A 16,315-nucleotide genomic window follows, 5' to 3' on the forward strand; every position below is an offset into this window, starting at 1 on the left:
TTCCCTGTGCTTCAATTTCCACACTCTCAATAGTACTTATAGACTGAGTTCTTCATTGACTGTCAGCACTAGCTTGAATCCAAAAGATTCACCTAGTCCATTAGCATGTAGCAACAGTGGAATGCCTTGTGCACTGTTTTCAAGCTGGGCCTGGCACTGAATTTCATGTTAAGTTTGGAGATGACTAAAGTGAACAAGTCTCTCTTCTTGACTACAATGCTTTATGGTTGTGCTAAAGTATTGCTGTGTTTCCAAAGTTCTGTTAACATGTGCCTGATTTGCATGGGTCATGTGAATATATTTTATTGCAAAGTCGTTTTTCCCATTAATGTTTTCCCACATATACATCACTCAGTGATGTTCTTCCCATTATCTTGCTCTGCTCTCAGTTACAGAATTTTTGCATTTTTATTGGATATTTTTTGTATTTACATTTCAAATGTTATGGCCTTTCCCAGTTCCTTCCTCTCCCATCCACCTGCCCCTGTTTCTAGGAGGATGTGCCCCCTCCCAGCCACCCACTCCCAGCTCAACACACTGGCATTCCTCTACATTGGGAAAATAAGCCTTCCCAAAGAAGAACAGGAATGAGAATGGTTTATGTAGAGGAGAGAAAGAGAATCTAGACCGGGTACAATACAATATCAAAACATAAAATTATCTCTGACTAATGACACTGCTTATAAAATTCTATGGGCTTTCCATGCAGATTCAAGATCCACACTGTTTTAGATCCTCATTATAGCAGAATGAACTATACAATCATAATCCAATTGATATAAAACAAAAGCAGACCAGACAAACAAGTACCAAATGCTGGAAACTCATCTTCTAGGACTAAAAATGAATTTAATAAAAAATGGGTTTAAAAAAAAGTATGAGGCATAAAATGAAAACCAAAATCATGTCTATGATGACTTATCCATTTACAGATTTCTGTGTGACAAAGAAGTTACTAATAATGAAATGTCTGATAAACTCTGGTGTTTCTGTGTCCTACATGTTGTCCTAACTCCAGCAATTGGAGTGTTCAGGAAAAATTACAGTGAGGCACAATTCGATACACTGCCAACTCCCAGCCTCGAGCAAAATCATTTTATGTGGTCTAATCAATAACAGATGGATAATGACTGAGGGATCTTTGCTTTGAAATGGAAAAGAGAGACTTGATTTTCCCAAGAGGCTTATAGCACTGATGGCTCCAGCCATTAGGTATTATTGCTAATCCCTCCAGCTAGACTGTGCACAGCATATGGTGTGATACTCATCAACAGCATCAATTTCTAAGAACGATAGGCATGAGAAATCTTGGTCTATCCTACCTCTGTTTTGCAATCACCAGCTTAATCAATAAAATTTAGTTCTATTTACAAGAATATATTTGATGGGGTTGGGGATTTAGCTCAGTGGTAGAGCGCTTGCCTAGGAAGCTCAAGGCCCTGGGTTCACTCCCTAGCTCCGAAAAAAGGAACCAAAAAAAAAAAAAAAGAATATATTTGATAAAATGTATAATTCAAGTGAAGGTTGGCAGCTTAAAGATGGCTATTCTAACATTATAAAAGCTCTCTGAGATACAGATTGTTGGTCTGTTTTTTTATATGTCATATTTTTCTTTTCTATTTATTTATAATGTAATTTTAATAAAATATGTAAATGCTTCAGGGAGGTCCTATCTGGCCGCTGGTATGCTGTCACTGCATGTCACTGCTTAGGTGTTTAGAATATGTTGAACCCGTTTTCAGAAAGAGTCCCTAAGTCATTCATATTAAATTTAATTATGGCCACCAAATATTCAATATGAGTATCCAATAAATGGTTAAAAGTATAGACTGAAAACATAAGAAAATTCTCAAATGGTGTCCTCAATTACCTGTATTTGGCAAAATGTTTATGAAATGCTATGTTTCGGGCTGGAGAGATGGCTCAGTGGTTAAGAGCACTGACTGCTCTTCCAGAGGTCCTGAGTTCAATTCCCAGCAACCACGTGGTGGCTCACAGCCATCTGTAATGGGATCTGGTGCCGGCTTCTGGTGTGTCTGAAGTCAGCTATAGTGTACTCATATACATAAAATAAATAAATTTTAAAAAAAAAGAAATGCTATGTTTCCAAAACAAAACAACAACAGCAACAATAAAAAAAACAGTTGTGAATGCACAACACACTCAAGTTGGTACTTGAAATATAGCAGGGAGTTATGAAATGGTACACATTGGATAAAGATCGATACTTTTTAATGTTAAGTGATCATTTCGAGTACATACTACACTGCTTGATTTCACTTGACTACTTCTATATGAATGGAGGTACAAGGTTTGCACCTATTTTCTAATCGAGTAATGTGAATTGACTTGTAATAAATTAGACAGCTATTAAGTGACATTGGTAGGTCCTGGATACACCGCTGGTGACTACAGATCTTACGTATTCTGATTACACTGCATAGACTTTAAAACAACAACTACTACAACAACCATCATTTCTGAAGCTGAATTATAAGCCGTAGGAACCGCTGCCTCTGTATATTGTAGCATATTAAGGGCTGAGGAATTGTGGGAACAGCAATACCACTACACACCATGGATAGGAATGTCTGCTAAATTGTGTGAGCTCTGCTTTCTGACAAGCAATAGGCAAAATCAGCAGAGTATAAAAATCTCGAAGCTCGGTCTATGGGAGCAGACAGGGTAGGAAGGGCGATGATGGTTTGCCTCACCATGCTTGAATGGACTTGCTATCAATCGGTGCATTAATTCTGTCTGGCTCCTGGAAACAGTCATTTGCTTAATAGTTCTTTTGTGAGCAGGGAGTCTGGCCCAATCTCAAATGACTCATCCCCCAGCTATGGAGGAGTTTAGGCATGAGGGAAAAATCTAACTTCATTTTTCACAAATACTATGAGGAAGGAAGTAATCAGAGCAAGCTGCACTTCTCACGACAGGATGGACCAGTGTTTTCTTCTGACATTGGTCAATGAGGCACAGAACATGGTTATCCTGTGCAGGTATCTTCCTGAGTTGGTGTAAATAAAGTAAATAATTCAAGCAATGAAGAGAACATTCAAATTTGTTATGTTGTATTGTGATACTTTCCATGAGAAATTTTAGAAAAATTCTAAGGATGTTCCCTTTTTTTCCTCTATCTTGATTAACTTGGGTATTATTTACATTTCAATTGTTATTCCCTTTTCTGGCCTCAGAGCCAACATTCCCCAAAACCCCTTCCACATGGGCGTTCCCCTCCCAATCCTCTTCCCACCACTGCCCTCCCCTCAACAATCACATTCCTGGGGGTTCAGGACCAAGGGCTTCCCCTTCCACTGGTGCTCTCATTAGGCTCTAAGAATGTATCTTAACATTGACATTATAGTGGTTAAAAATTTGTTGAATAACAAAAATAAATGTTCAATTCCATGTTTGTTCCTGATTCATTTCTTTACTGGTCTTGAGATTTTAAAGTAAGCTATTCTGTGACTGTTACCTTTAATTAATTATGCTATGTAGAAACATTAAGAAAAATATAAACACTTCATTGTATTGATTGTCAGGTGATTAAACAGGAGGAACTGAACAAAGACCTGTCTGACTGTACGTTGTATGATCTGCTCAAGTATGATGATTTCAATGCTGACAAGCACCTGGCTCTTGAAGAATTCTACAGAGCATTTCGTGAGTGCAGATTCAATCTTTATTTCATTTTGCTCTTTTATTTTCCTGATGTTTTATAAAATACTGTATATACATACATACATACATACATACATTCATACATACACACACACACACACACACACACACACACACACACACACACCACAAAGGACGAAGCTAGGGGATTGTGCATTTCAATTCTGTAGTCATGCTCTCTTTCATAGGGTGGCCTATGTCTTACTGACTTTGGTGTAAGAGCCAGTTTACAATGCTGCCTTAGAGGCTCCTCTAGAGGAGAATCACTGACCTATCATCACGCATCAAAACAATTTAATTACTTGTTCAGTGACATTTACAACTTCATTATGAAAGCAAAATTGAATTAACAGATGAGTTTACTGTACACTCCAAACTATGGCACTCAAGGACTTTTAGCTTTCATTGGAATAAAACATTATATTCATGCTAAGGGACTCAAGAAATATATATTTGTTTGAACCCTTTATATGTACCTTAGAATTACAAACTGTGCATTTGCTAAAAAATAAATATGAAGATTTAGTCAATATAATACCTAAAAAAATAAAAAAAACATAACCAAAACAATGAAAGAATCAAGATCTATACTCAAGAAAACAAACAAACAACAAAACAAACCAACGAAACAGAGAAACAAAGGATGCTACTTACAAAACACTAAAGAAGCATATCACACATTCAGCTGGGCACATGAAAACAAAACTTAAGACAGAAAGCTGGATTACAAATAGTCAGATATAGACTTTGTGCATATATATAATATGTATATATATATATACATATATAATTATATATTATATATAATATGTGTGTAAAATATGTTTTTAATTTAAAAGACATGTTTTGAATTTATCAATCTTACAGGAGACTGATTGAAAAGGTAGCTAAAAATATTATTTCCTAGGTCAGAAAGATGACTTAGTATTTAAAAGCACCTGATTCTTTTACAAAGAACAAGGGTTCAGATCACATCATCTGTAGTGAGCCGACATCATGAGATCCATTGGTGTTGTGTATTTTGTTCATTTGTTTTCTTTTTTTTTTAATTAACTTGAGTATTTCCTATATACCTTTCCAGTGTTATTCCCTTTCCGGTTTCGGGCAAACATCCCCCTAATCCCTCCCCCTCCCCTTCTTTATGGGTGTTCCCCTCCCCATCCTCCCCCCATCGCCGCCCTCCCCCCAACAATCTAGTTCACTGGGGGTTCAGTCTTAGCAGGACCCAGGGCTTCCCCTTCCACTGGTGCTCTTACTAGGATATTCATTGCTACCTATGAGGTCAGAGTCCAGGGTCAGTCCCTGTACAGTCCTTAGGTAGTGGCTTAGTCCCTGGAAGCTCTAGTTGCTTGGCATTGTTGTACATAAGGGGTCTCGAGCCCCATCGAGCTCTTCCAGTTCTTTCTCTGATTCTTTCAACGGGGGTCCTATTCTCAGTTCAGTGGTTTGCTGCTGGCATTCGCCTCTGTATTTGCTGTATTCTGGCTGTGTCTCTCAGGAGCGATCTACATCCGGCTCCTGTCAGCCTGCACTTCTTTGTTTCATCTATCTTGTCTAATTGGATGACTGTATATGTGTGGGCCACATGAGGGGCAGGCTCTGAATTGGTGTTCCTTCTGTCTCTGTTTTAATCTTTGCCTCTCTATTCCCTGCCACGGGTATTCTTATTCCCCTTTTAAAGAAGGACTGAAACATTCACATTTTGATCATCCGTCTTGAGTTTCATTTGTTCTAGGCATCTAGGGTAATTCAAGCATTTGGGCTAATAGCCACTTATCAATGAGTGCATACCATGTGTGTTTTTCTGTGATAGGGTTACCTCACTTAGGATGATATCTTCCAGTTCCAACCATTTGCCTACGAATTTCATAAAGTCATTGTTTTTGATAGCTGAATAATATTCCATTGTGTAGATGTACCACATTTTCTGTATCCATTCCTCTGTTGAAGGGCATCTGGGTTCTTTCCAGCTTCTGGCTATGATAAATAAGGCTGCGATGAACATAGTGGAGCACGTGTCTTTTTTATATGTTGGGGCATCTTTAGGGTATATGCCCAAGAGAGGTATAGCTGGATCCTGAGGCAGTTCAATGTCCAGTTTTCTGAGGAACCTCCAGACTGATTTCCAGAATGGTTGTACCAGTCTGCAATCCCACCAACAATGGAGGAGTGTTCCTCTTTCTCTGCAACCTCGCCAGCATCTGCTGTCATCTGAGTTTTTGATCTTAGCCATTCCCACTGGTGTGAGGTGAAATCTCAGGGTTGTTTTGATTTGCATTTCCCTTATGACTAAAGATGTTGAACATTTTTTAGGTGTTTCTCAGCCATTCGGCATTCCTCAGCTGTGACTTGTTTGTTTAGCTCTGAACCCCATTTTTTAATAGGGTTATTTGTCTCCCTGCGGTCTAACTTCTTGAGTTCTTTGTATATTTTGTATATAAGGCCTCTATCTGTTGTAGGATTGGTAAAGATCTTTTCCCAATTTGTTGGTTGCCGTTTTGTCCTAACCACAGTATTCTTTGCCTTACAGAAGCTTTGCAGTTTTATGAGGTCCCATTTGTCGATTCTTGATCTTAGAGCATAAGCCATTGGTGTTTTGTTCAGGAAATTTTATTCCAGTGCCCATGTGTTCCAGATGCTTCCCTAGTTTTTCTTCTATTAGTTTGATTGTATCAGGTTTGATGTGGAGGTCCTTGATCCACTTGGACTTAAGCTTTGTACAGGGTGATAAGCATGGATCGATCTGCATTCTTCTACATGTTGACCTCCAGTTGAACCAGCACCATTTGCTGAAAAGGCTGTCTTTTTTCCATTGGATGGTTTTGGGTCCTTCGTCAAAAATCAAGTGCCCATAGGTGTGCGGGTTCATTTCTGTGTCTTCAATTCTGTTCCATTGGTCTATCTGTCTGTCTCTGTACCAATACCACGCAGTTTTTATAACTATTGGTCTGTAATACTGCTTGAGTTCAGGGATAGTGATTCCCCCTGAAGTCCTTTTATTATTGAGGATAGTTTTAGCTATCCTGGGTTTTTTGTTATTCCAAATAAATTTGCATAGTGTTCTGTCTAGCTCTTTGAAGAATTGGATTGGTATTTTGAAGGGGATTGCATTGAATCTGTAGATCACTTTTGGTAAAATGGCCATTTTGACCATATTAATCCTGCCAATCCATGAGCATGGGAGATCTTTCCATCTTCTGAGGTCTTCTTCAATTTCTTTCTTCAGAGTCTTGAAGTTCTTATTGTACAGATCTTTTACTTGCTTGGTTAAAGTCACACCGAGGTACTTTATATTATTTGGGGCTATTATGAAGGGTGTCGTTTCCCTAATTTCTTTCTCGGCTTGTTTCTCTTTTGTGTAGAGGAAGGCTACTGATTTATTTGAGTTAATTTTATACCCAGCAACTTTGCTGAAGTTGTTTATCAGCTTTAGTAGTTCTCTGGTGGAACTTTTGGGATCACTTAAATATACAATCATATCATCTGCAAAAAGTGATATTTTGACTTCTTCTTTTCCAATCTGTATCCACTTGACCTCCTTTTGTTGTCTGATTGCTCTGGCTAGAACTTCAAGAACTATATTGAATAAGTAGGGAGAGAGTGGGCAGCATTGTCCAGGCCCTGATGTCAGTGGGATTGCTTCAAGTTTCTCTCCATTTAGTTTAATGTTAGCAACTGGTTTGCTGTATATGGCTTTTACTATGTTTAGGTATGGGCCTTGAATTCCAATTCTTTCCAGGACTTTTGTCATGAAGGGGTGTTGAATTTTGTCAAATGCTTTCTCAGCATCTAATGAAATGATCATGTGGTTTTGTTCTTTCAGTTTGTTTATACAATGGATCACGTTGATGGTTTTCCGTATATTAAACCATCCCTGCATGCCTGGGATGAAGCCTACTTGATCATGGTGGATGATTGTTTTGATGTGCTCTTGGATTCGATTTGCCAGAATTTTATTGAGTATTTTTGCATCAATATTCATAAGGGAAATTGTTCTGAAGTTCTCTTTCTTTCTGGGTCTTTGTGTGGTTTAGGTATAAGAGTAATTGTGTCTTCATAGAAGGAATTCGGTCCTGCTCCATCTGTTTCAATTTTGTGGAATAGTTTGGATAATATTGGTATGAGGTCTTCTATGAAGGTCTGATAGAATTCTGCACTAAACCTGTCTGGACCTGGGCTCTATTTGGTTGGGAGACCTTTAATGACTGCTTCTATTTCCTTAGGAGTTTATGGGGTTGTTTAACTGGTTTATCTGTTCCTGATTTAACTTCGGAACGTGGTATCTGTCTAGGAAATTGTCCATTTCCTGCAGATTTTCAAGTTTTGTTGAATATAGGCTTTTATAGTAAGATCTCACGATTTTTTTGAGTTTCCTCTGATTCTGTAGTTATGTCTCCCTTTTCATTTCTGATTTTGTTAATTTGGACGTACTCTCTATGTCCTCTTGTTAGTCTGCCTAAGTGTTTATCTATCTTGTTGATTTTCTCAAAGAACCAACTTTTGTTTCTGTTGATTCTTTCTATGGTCCTTTTTGTTTCTACTTGGTTGATTTCAGCTCTGAGTTTGATTATTTCCTGCCTTCTACTCCTCCTGGGTGTATTTGGTTCTTTTTGTTCTAGAGCTTTTAGGTGTGCTGTCAAGCCGCTGACATATGCTCTCTCCTGTTTTTTTCTGCAAGCAGTCAGTGCTATGAGTTTTCCTCAGCACAGCTTTCATTGTACCCCTTAAGTTTGGGTAGGTTGTACCTTCATTTTCATTAAATTCTAAAAAGTCTTTAATTTCTTTCTTTATTTCTTCCTTGACAAGGTTATCATTGAGTAGAGCATTGTTCAATTTCCATGTATATGTGGGCATTCTTCCCTTATTGTTATTGAATACCAGTTTTAGGCCGTGGTGGTCCGATAGCACGCATGGGATTATTTCTATCTTTCTGTACCTGTTGAGGCCCGTTTTTTGACCAATTATATGGTCAATTTTGGAGAAAGTACCATGGGGAGCTGAGAAGAAGGTATATCCTTTTGCTTTAGGATAGAATGTTCTATAAATATCTGTTAAGTCCATTTGGTTCATGACTTCTCTTAGTCTGTCTACGTCTCTGTATAATTTCTGTTTCCATGATCTGTCCATTGATGAAAGTGGGGTGTTGAAATCTCCTACTATTATTGTGTGAGATGCAATGTTTGTTTTGAGCTTTAGTAAGGTTTCTTTTACGTATGTAGGTGCCCTTGTATTTGGGGCATAGATATTTCGGATTGAGAGTTCATCTTGGTGGACTTTTCCTTTGATGAATATGAAGTGTCCTTCCTTATCTTTTTTGATGAATTTTAGTTGAAAATTGATTTTATTTGATATTGGAATGGCTACTCCAGCTTGCTTCTTCCGGCCATTTGCTTGGAAAGTTGTTTTCCAGCCCTTCACTGTGAGGTAGTGTCTGTCTTTGTCTCTGAGGTGTGTTTCCTGTAGGCAGCAGAATGCAGGGTCCTCGTTGCATATCCAGTTTGTTAATCTATGTCTTTTTATTGGGGAGTTAAGGCCACTGATGTTGAGAGATATTAAGGAATAGTGATTATTGCTTCCTGTTATATTCATATTTGGATATGAGGTTATGTTTGTTTGCTTTTCTTCTCTTTGTTTTGTTCCCAAGACGATTAGTTTCTTGCTTCTTCTAGGGTATAGCTTGCCTCCTTATGTTGTGCTTTACCATTTATTGTCCTTTGTAGTGCTGGATTTGTAGAAAGATATTGTGTAAATTTGGTTTTGTCATGAAATATCTTGTTTTCTCCATCTATGTTAATTGAGAGTTTTGCAGGATACAGTAACCTGAGCTGGCATTTGTGTTCTCTTAGGGTCTGTATGACATTTGTCCAGGATCTTCTGGCTTTCATTGTTTCTGGCGAAAAGTCTGGTGTAATTCTAATAGGTCTGCCTTTTTATGTTACTTGACCTTTTTCCCTTACTGCTTTTAATATTCTTTCTTTATTTTGTGCGTTTGGTGTTTTGACTATGATGTGACGGTAGGTGTTTCTTTTCTGGTCCAATCTATTTGGAGTTCTGTAGGCTTCTTGTATGCCTATGGGTATCTCATATTTAAGTAAGGGAAGTTTTCTTCTATGATTTTGTTGAAGATATTTCCTGGTCCTTTGAGCTGGGAGTCTTCATTCTCTTCTATACCTATTATCCTTAGATTTGATCTTCTCATTGAGTCCACGATTTCCTGTATGTTTTGGACCAGTAGCTTTTTCTGCTTTACATTATCTTTGTCAGTTGAGTCAATGATTTCTATGGAATCTTCTGCTCCTGAGATTCTCTCTTCCATCTCTTGTATTCTGTTGTTGAACCTCGTATCTACAGCTCCTTGTCTCTTCTTTTGGATTTCTATATTCAGGGTTGTTTCCATGTGTTCTTTCTTGATTGCTTCTATTTCCATTTTTAATTCCTTCAACTGTTTGATTGTGTTTTCCTGGAATTCTTTCAGGGATTTTTGTGACTCCTTTCTATGGGCTTCTACTTATTTATTTATGTTTTCCAGGAATTCTTTCAGGGATTTTTGTGACTCCTCTCTATGGGCTTCTACTTGTTTATTTATGTTTTCCTGGAATTCTTTCAGGGATTTTTGTGATTCCCCTCTGTAGGTTTCTTCTTGTTCTCTAAGGGAGTTCTTCACGTCTTTCTTGAAGTCCTCCAGCATCATGATCAAATATGATTTTGAAACGAGATCTTGCTTTTCTGGTGTGTTTGGATATTCCGTGTTTGTTTTGGTGGGAGAATTGGGCTCTGATGATGCCATGTAGTCTTGGTTTCTGTTGCTTGGGTTCCTGTGCTTGCCTCTGGCCATTAGATTATCTCTAGTGTTACTTTGTTCTGCTATTTCTGACAGTGGCTGTACTGTCCTATAAGCCTGTGTGTGAGGAGTGCTGTAGACCTGTTTTCCTGTTTTCTTTCAGCCAGTTATGGGGACAGAGTGTTCTGCTTTCGGGCGTGTAGTTTTTCCTATCTACAGGTCTTCAGCTGTTCCTGTGGGCCTGTGTCTTGAGTTCACCAGGCAGGTCACTTGCAGCAGAAAAGTTGGTCTTACCTGTGGTTCCAAGGCTCAAGTTTGCTCGTGGGGTGCTGCCTATGAGCTCTCTGTGGCGGCAGCCACCAGGAAGATCTGCGCTGCCCTTTCCAGGAGCTTCTGTTCACCAGGATTCCAGATGGCGTTTGGTGTTTTCCTCTGGTGTCAGAGATGCGTGCAGAGTGCAGTCTCTTCTGGTTTCCCAGGCGTGTCTGCCTCTCTGAAGGTTTAGCTCTCCCTCCCACGGGATTTGGGTGCAGAGAACTGTTTATCCGGTAGATCCCTTCAGGTTCTGGTGGTGTCTCAGACTCAGTGGATCTGCTGCTCCTGGGCCCTCCTCTACGGGGACCCAGAGGCTGTATACAGTTTCCTCTTGGGCCAGGGATATGAGCAGGGGTGGGCAGTGTTGGTGGTCTCTTCCGCTCTGCAGCCTCAGGAGTACCCACCTGACCAGGCGGTGAGGTTCCTCTCCCACGGGGTTTGGGAGCAGAGAGCTGCTGCGGGCAGGGATCTGCTGGTTTGGGACTCCCAGTAAACACCGTAAGTGCCCGGTCCTAGAGGAATTTTGCCTCTGTGTGTCCTGAGTTCACCAGGCAGGTCTCTTGCAGCAGAAAAGTTGGGCTTACCTGTGGTCTCGAGGCTCAAGTTTGCTCGTGGGGTGCTGCCTACGAGCTCTCCGCCTTGTTTTCTGTTTTTGCATCAGCAGCCTAATACATGGAATACTCATGCACATAATATGCTTATTCAAAAATAATAAACAATATAGCTGGAGGCTATACATTTTCTGATCAGGCATGAAATGATCTTAGAATTTAATCAAATTGCATGCTCTCATATATGAGTAAGTGAAATTTACCAGGCGAGATGCCTCAGTAAGTTGCTGGCCCCTTAAAAGGGTTTTACAAAGCTAATATTCCTTGCCAAAATAAAGAAATGACAGAAGCTCCTATGAATAAGATGAATCCCATGGAGTTTACGAAGAACTGCTGATTATAAAATCAAACCTATGTCGAATTTGTTACTTAAACTGTGCATTTTACACTAATCCTCATCTTATATATCCCACACTCTTTTGGGAACTCAAGGAGTTCAAAAAAAGAAAAAACAAGAAGATTTATTAAGAAAAAATATGTACATAAAATCTGTACCATCTATTAATTTATAATCCCAAACAAGGCAGAAGGTTATGAAAACGTGTTAAAACAATAATGGAGACTGTCATCTGTGCTTTGGTGAGGAGGGTCTTTACAAAGATTGTAGCAGTATAACTACTTTGCTTGAGTGGCTTAAAACTTGGAGAGATCAACGACCAGACAATAGAATGACATAATCAAACCAGGAGCCTGAGATTTGAGAGTATTTTGAAAGCTAATCCACTACGACTATGTTCTATTTAAAGTTCTATTTAAAACAGGTGAGTTTTTCATTGGTAACTAATTTCACAAATCATGTGTTAATATCCCAACCTTTACCCATATTTTACAGTAGGAGAAACCATGGAGTAAATAAATCTGGGTAAAAGGATCTGTAGCATTAGCTGTAAATAACTGATGATAAACAGTTTATATAGCATTTTGAAGAGTAGAAATCATATTTGTACTTTGTTAGTGGTGAAATAGTGGGAAAAAAACAGAGCTAAGTATGAAGCATATGTTATTTGCCACCAGCTCACAAGGACTCTTTGCAATTATCTTTGAAGGCATCAGCAGATAAGAATCTTGCCTCCAATATCAGTTTGTCAATCTCATAGGGAAATTATACCATGTTTTCAAACATGATTTGGTGCTGATGTGTAAGGACATTGTTCTGATAAATGATACTTTACAATTAAAAATCATTAACCAACGAACGTCAAACATGATAAGACTTCATTGTCTGGCCACAAAGCTACTTTACCCAAGGAGCTACCTAATTTTCAGAAGAAAAGGTATGTGGTTTTATTTACTCTTAGACAGTAACACAAACATAATTTAATGAAAATCATTTACCCGACATGCAATTAACTTAATGATTATTGTACTGTTTCTGCACTTAGGTCAGAGTTAAGGATAACAGAAGGGTCCACATATTCATTATTTGAGACATAAGGACAGCAAAATTCTGTTACCTCTCATGTCTGGAAGAAACATTAATTCACTTGTCAGATGATGTGCACCCTTAAAGTGGCTACTTCCAACTGAATGTGTACATCTTATGGCCAAAGCTTTCTTTGAGAATGAGATGTGAGCTTGAGCTGTATTCAGGCAAACCAATGCTGTGCTTCCCAGCTAAAATAATATGATTTGTAAGGTTAAGTGTGTATTGTATAAAATTCTACATTTATGATTTAAATCTGTAGCAAAAGGTTAACTTGAATACTCCAAGTAATACCTAAAAACTTCGAACCTTTAATTTTAGGAAAAGTGTTTAAGGTAATGTCTCTTTAGAAATTGTTTTAACTTGGTCTGGTTTATGGTTACGTTCACATATATGAGTATGTTGTGTGTATGTTGTGTGTGGAGGGTGCTCAGTTACATAGCCATATAAGATGTCCAAGGTCAACTTTGTGTAGCTGGTTCACACAATTCACCTACACATGTTTTCCAGGGTATAACTCATGTGGTCCAGCTTGCATTTTCAAATGACAAATGTCTTTGCTGGTTAAGACATTTCACTGGCCTAAGTAATTCTGAGAGACTTCTATACTCCAGTTTTATGTAAGCCCTCATCAGACCAATCAGACATTTTATTTTATTTTTAGAGCATTTTATACAGTCTCTGTTTGCATTTTTATTGAATATTTTATGTATTTACATTTCAAATATTATCCCTTTTCCCAGTTCCCCCCCCCTTCTCCCATTGATACTCCCAGGTTTCTATGATGATGCTACCCCTTCCACCTACCCACTCCCACCTTAGCATTGTGACATTCCCCAACACTGGGGAAAGAGCCTCCACAGGACCAAGGGTTTCTCCTCCTATTGATGCCAAACAATGCCATCCTCTGTTACACATGCAGCTGAAGCTATGGGTCCCTCCATGTGTACTCTTTGATTGGTGCTTAATCCCTGGGTGCTCTGGGGGGGTGCGGTTGATTGATATTGTTGTTCTTCCTATGGGGTTGCAAACATTTAAAAATTTTTTTTAGTATTTTAGAGGATTCAACCACCAGTCACAATTAACTAGTGTTTATTAGTTCAAAATAATCAAAAGGGGAGAAGCAAATTTAATTTATGCTCTTTGTACATTTTTATTTTGAAAGAATGAGATTTTCAGCATTGAAAGGCCTCTTGCAGCACTTTACAACACTGGATTTGACAAATAATTTAGCTTTGACCTGTTCTCTCTCTCTCTCTCTCTCTCTCTCTCTCTCTCTCTCTCTCTCCCCCTTTCTCTCCATCTCTCCCTTCCTCCAATCCTCCCTCCCTCCTTCTCCCCCCTCTCTCTGTCACACACACACACACACACACACACACACACACACAGAGAGAGAGAGACATTTACGTTAGATGATCTTGTAAATGCACCTGCTGATACTTAATACAGAGGCTTTTAACCACAAAATTTGGATGAATACAATAAAAACTGTAAAAAAAAAAAGAATTCAAAGAAATCTCCTAGTGCCAAAAATATATATTTGAATAGAGAACATACCAACTATGAACATATTTAAAATGATTATTTAATATTTTTATGTTTCTTCTTTAAAATGATATTTTTAGATATTTAAAATGATAAAATAGCTACATAAAGGTATATAAATATACATGATTATATGCAAAGTGTTATTGCTTTTTATAGTAAATACTTCCAATGGATTATGGATTTCATAATGAAACTATAGAAAAAATTCTTTTCCTAAGAAATCATGCTTAATATGTTAAAAGATGGCTTATCAAAACTATTTAATAAATACAGCAGAAAGCATGGATATCATATTAACCTTTTCATATACTGAAGCATTAATTTGGAAGACCTTTATTTTAGAAAAATAATAGTAGCAAATAAAATAGAATTAAGACAGCCTCACTGAAAAGTAAATGTGATGAGACCAGGTCCAAGTAGCAATCGAGATACGCCATAAAAGGCAGGGTGTAGAAAATAATCACACGGCTAACCAGCATTACTCAGTGGGTAGTTCACTATACACTCCAGGAGTGTGAGATTGAAGGGTAATGTCAGATGTCTAGCTTTGGAATAGTGACGTTATTCATTGAGTAGGGGAACAAAGAATGAAAAGCATGTTTCAGAACAGAGTAAGATTAAAATTAAATATATGGCATATTCAAAGAGAAACATCTAACTTAAGAATAGGGAAAGGCTGAAAGAAGCTGAGGAAGAGAGCAATCCTGTGGAAGGATCAGCAGTTAAATTAATCTAGACCCCCAAGAGCTCTCAGACTCTGACCACCAACCAGACAGCATACACCAGCTGATATGAGGCCCCCAACACAAATACAGCAGACGACTGCCAGGCCTGGGTTCAGTCAGAGAAGATGCACCTAACACTAAAGAGAGTAGAGGCCCTAGGGTGTACTAAGGTCCAGTGGGGTAGGGGTTGGAGGGTAGGGACATCCTCGTGGAGACGAGGGTGCAGGGAGATGGATGGGATGTGGAACAGTCAGAGGTAGACCAGGAGGGACATAAAATCTGGAATTTAAAAAGAAAAAGGAAAGAATAATGCATCCTTTATGAGGAACCCAAGCCAGAAAAACAGATCTGGAGTCCTCCAATAGAAACTATATCATTTGTCTTTCTCAGTGAGAAATGTACAGAAGAAATGATCATGGAATAAAAGTAAAGGGACCTTCCTTAAGGATCTTCTGCAAAATGCTACACAGATTAATTGTTCTTATTTCTTACATAAGTTTTTAAATCTGAAGCTTTGTTGGAAAGGCGTTTAGACAATTCAGTGTTTCTCACTTGCTGTATTCCTGTCATGTCCAGGAATGGTTGTAGTTTTAGTAGGTCCATACAGATGGAAAGGATATATAGTGTCCGTTTTTATAAAGACACTTTTACTAGAATATTCTCATTTATGGTTGCATAAATATTATTGAATTCCTTATGGACATATCTGCAGTTAGCAGTCCTTGAGAGTTTAGTTTGCTTTACCTTATTTCTGCCCCTGTGACTTATGCATTGTGTTAAAGTAATATCCAGGATGAAGAGGTTTATTTCATTTAAAAGTCCAGGTCATAGTACATTACTGCAAGTAAGTCTAGATAGGACCTTAAAGCATCATATCCACAGTCCAGGGCAGAGATAGAATGAGTTCAGAGTGAATACAGTAAGGCTAGATTATTTTATACCTATATAGCCTAGGAAACTCTGATTAGGGAATGATGCTACCTAAAGTGATATGACTCTTCCAATATAATTAATAATCAAAACAATCCCCACATACTCAAAAGTTCACTTGGTCTTAAAAATTACATATTAAAGCTCTTTAATGATTATTCTATATTATATCAAGTTAAGAGTAAAACTAAGAAATAGAAGCTTCAGAAGAGGGAGGAGAGGCCACAATAAATTCTCAGCAGGAATTAAAAATGAAGAAGCATATTGATAGGTAGAAAGAATTGAAACGAAATATTAA

The 16,315-nt window shown here is 38.2% G+C and overlaps 1 protein-coding gene across 7 annotated transcripts in view; it reads left to right on the forward strand.

Annotated features, from left to right (window-relative positions):
- Positions 1 to 16,315, forward strand: part of Fstl5 (follistatin-like 5) — a 668,565-nt gene that overhangs the window by 354,966 nt on the left and 297,284 nt on the right. For all 7 annotated transcript variants that reach the window (NM_001271195.1, XM_039102752.2, XM_039102749.2 and 4 more), the window contains exon 6: positions 3,546 to 3,666. In NM_001271195.1, the coding sequence (NP_001258124.1) occupies positions 3,546 to 3,666 (121 nt within the window). The remainder of the gene's footprint in view (positions 1 to 3,545; positions 3,667 to 16,315) is intronic.

The sequence above is a fragment of the Rattus norvegicus genome, chromosome 2 (genome assembly GCF_036323735.1).
Source record: "Rattus norvegicus strain BN/NHsdMcwi chromosome 2, GRCr8, whole genome shotgun sequence".
In the NCBI taxonomy this organism is placed as follows: Eukaryota; Metazoa; Chordata; class Mammalia; order Rodentia; family Muridae; genus Rattus; species Rattus norvegicus.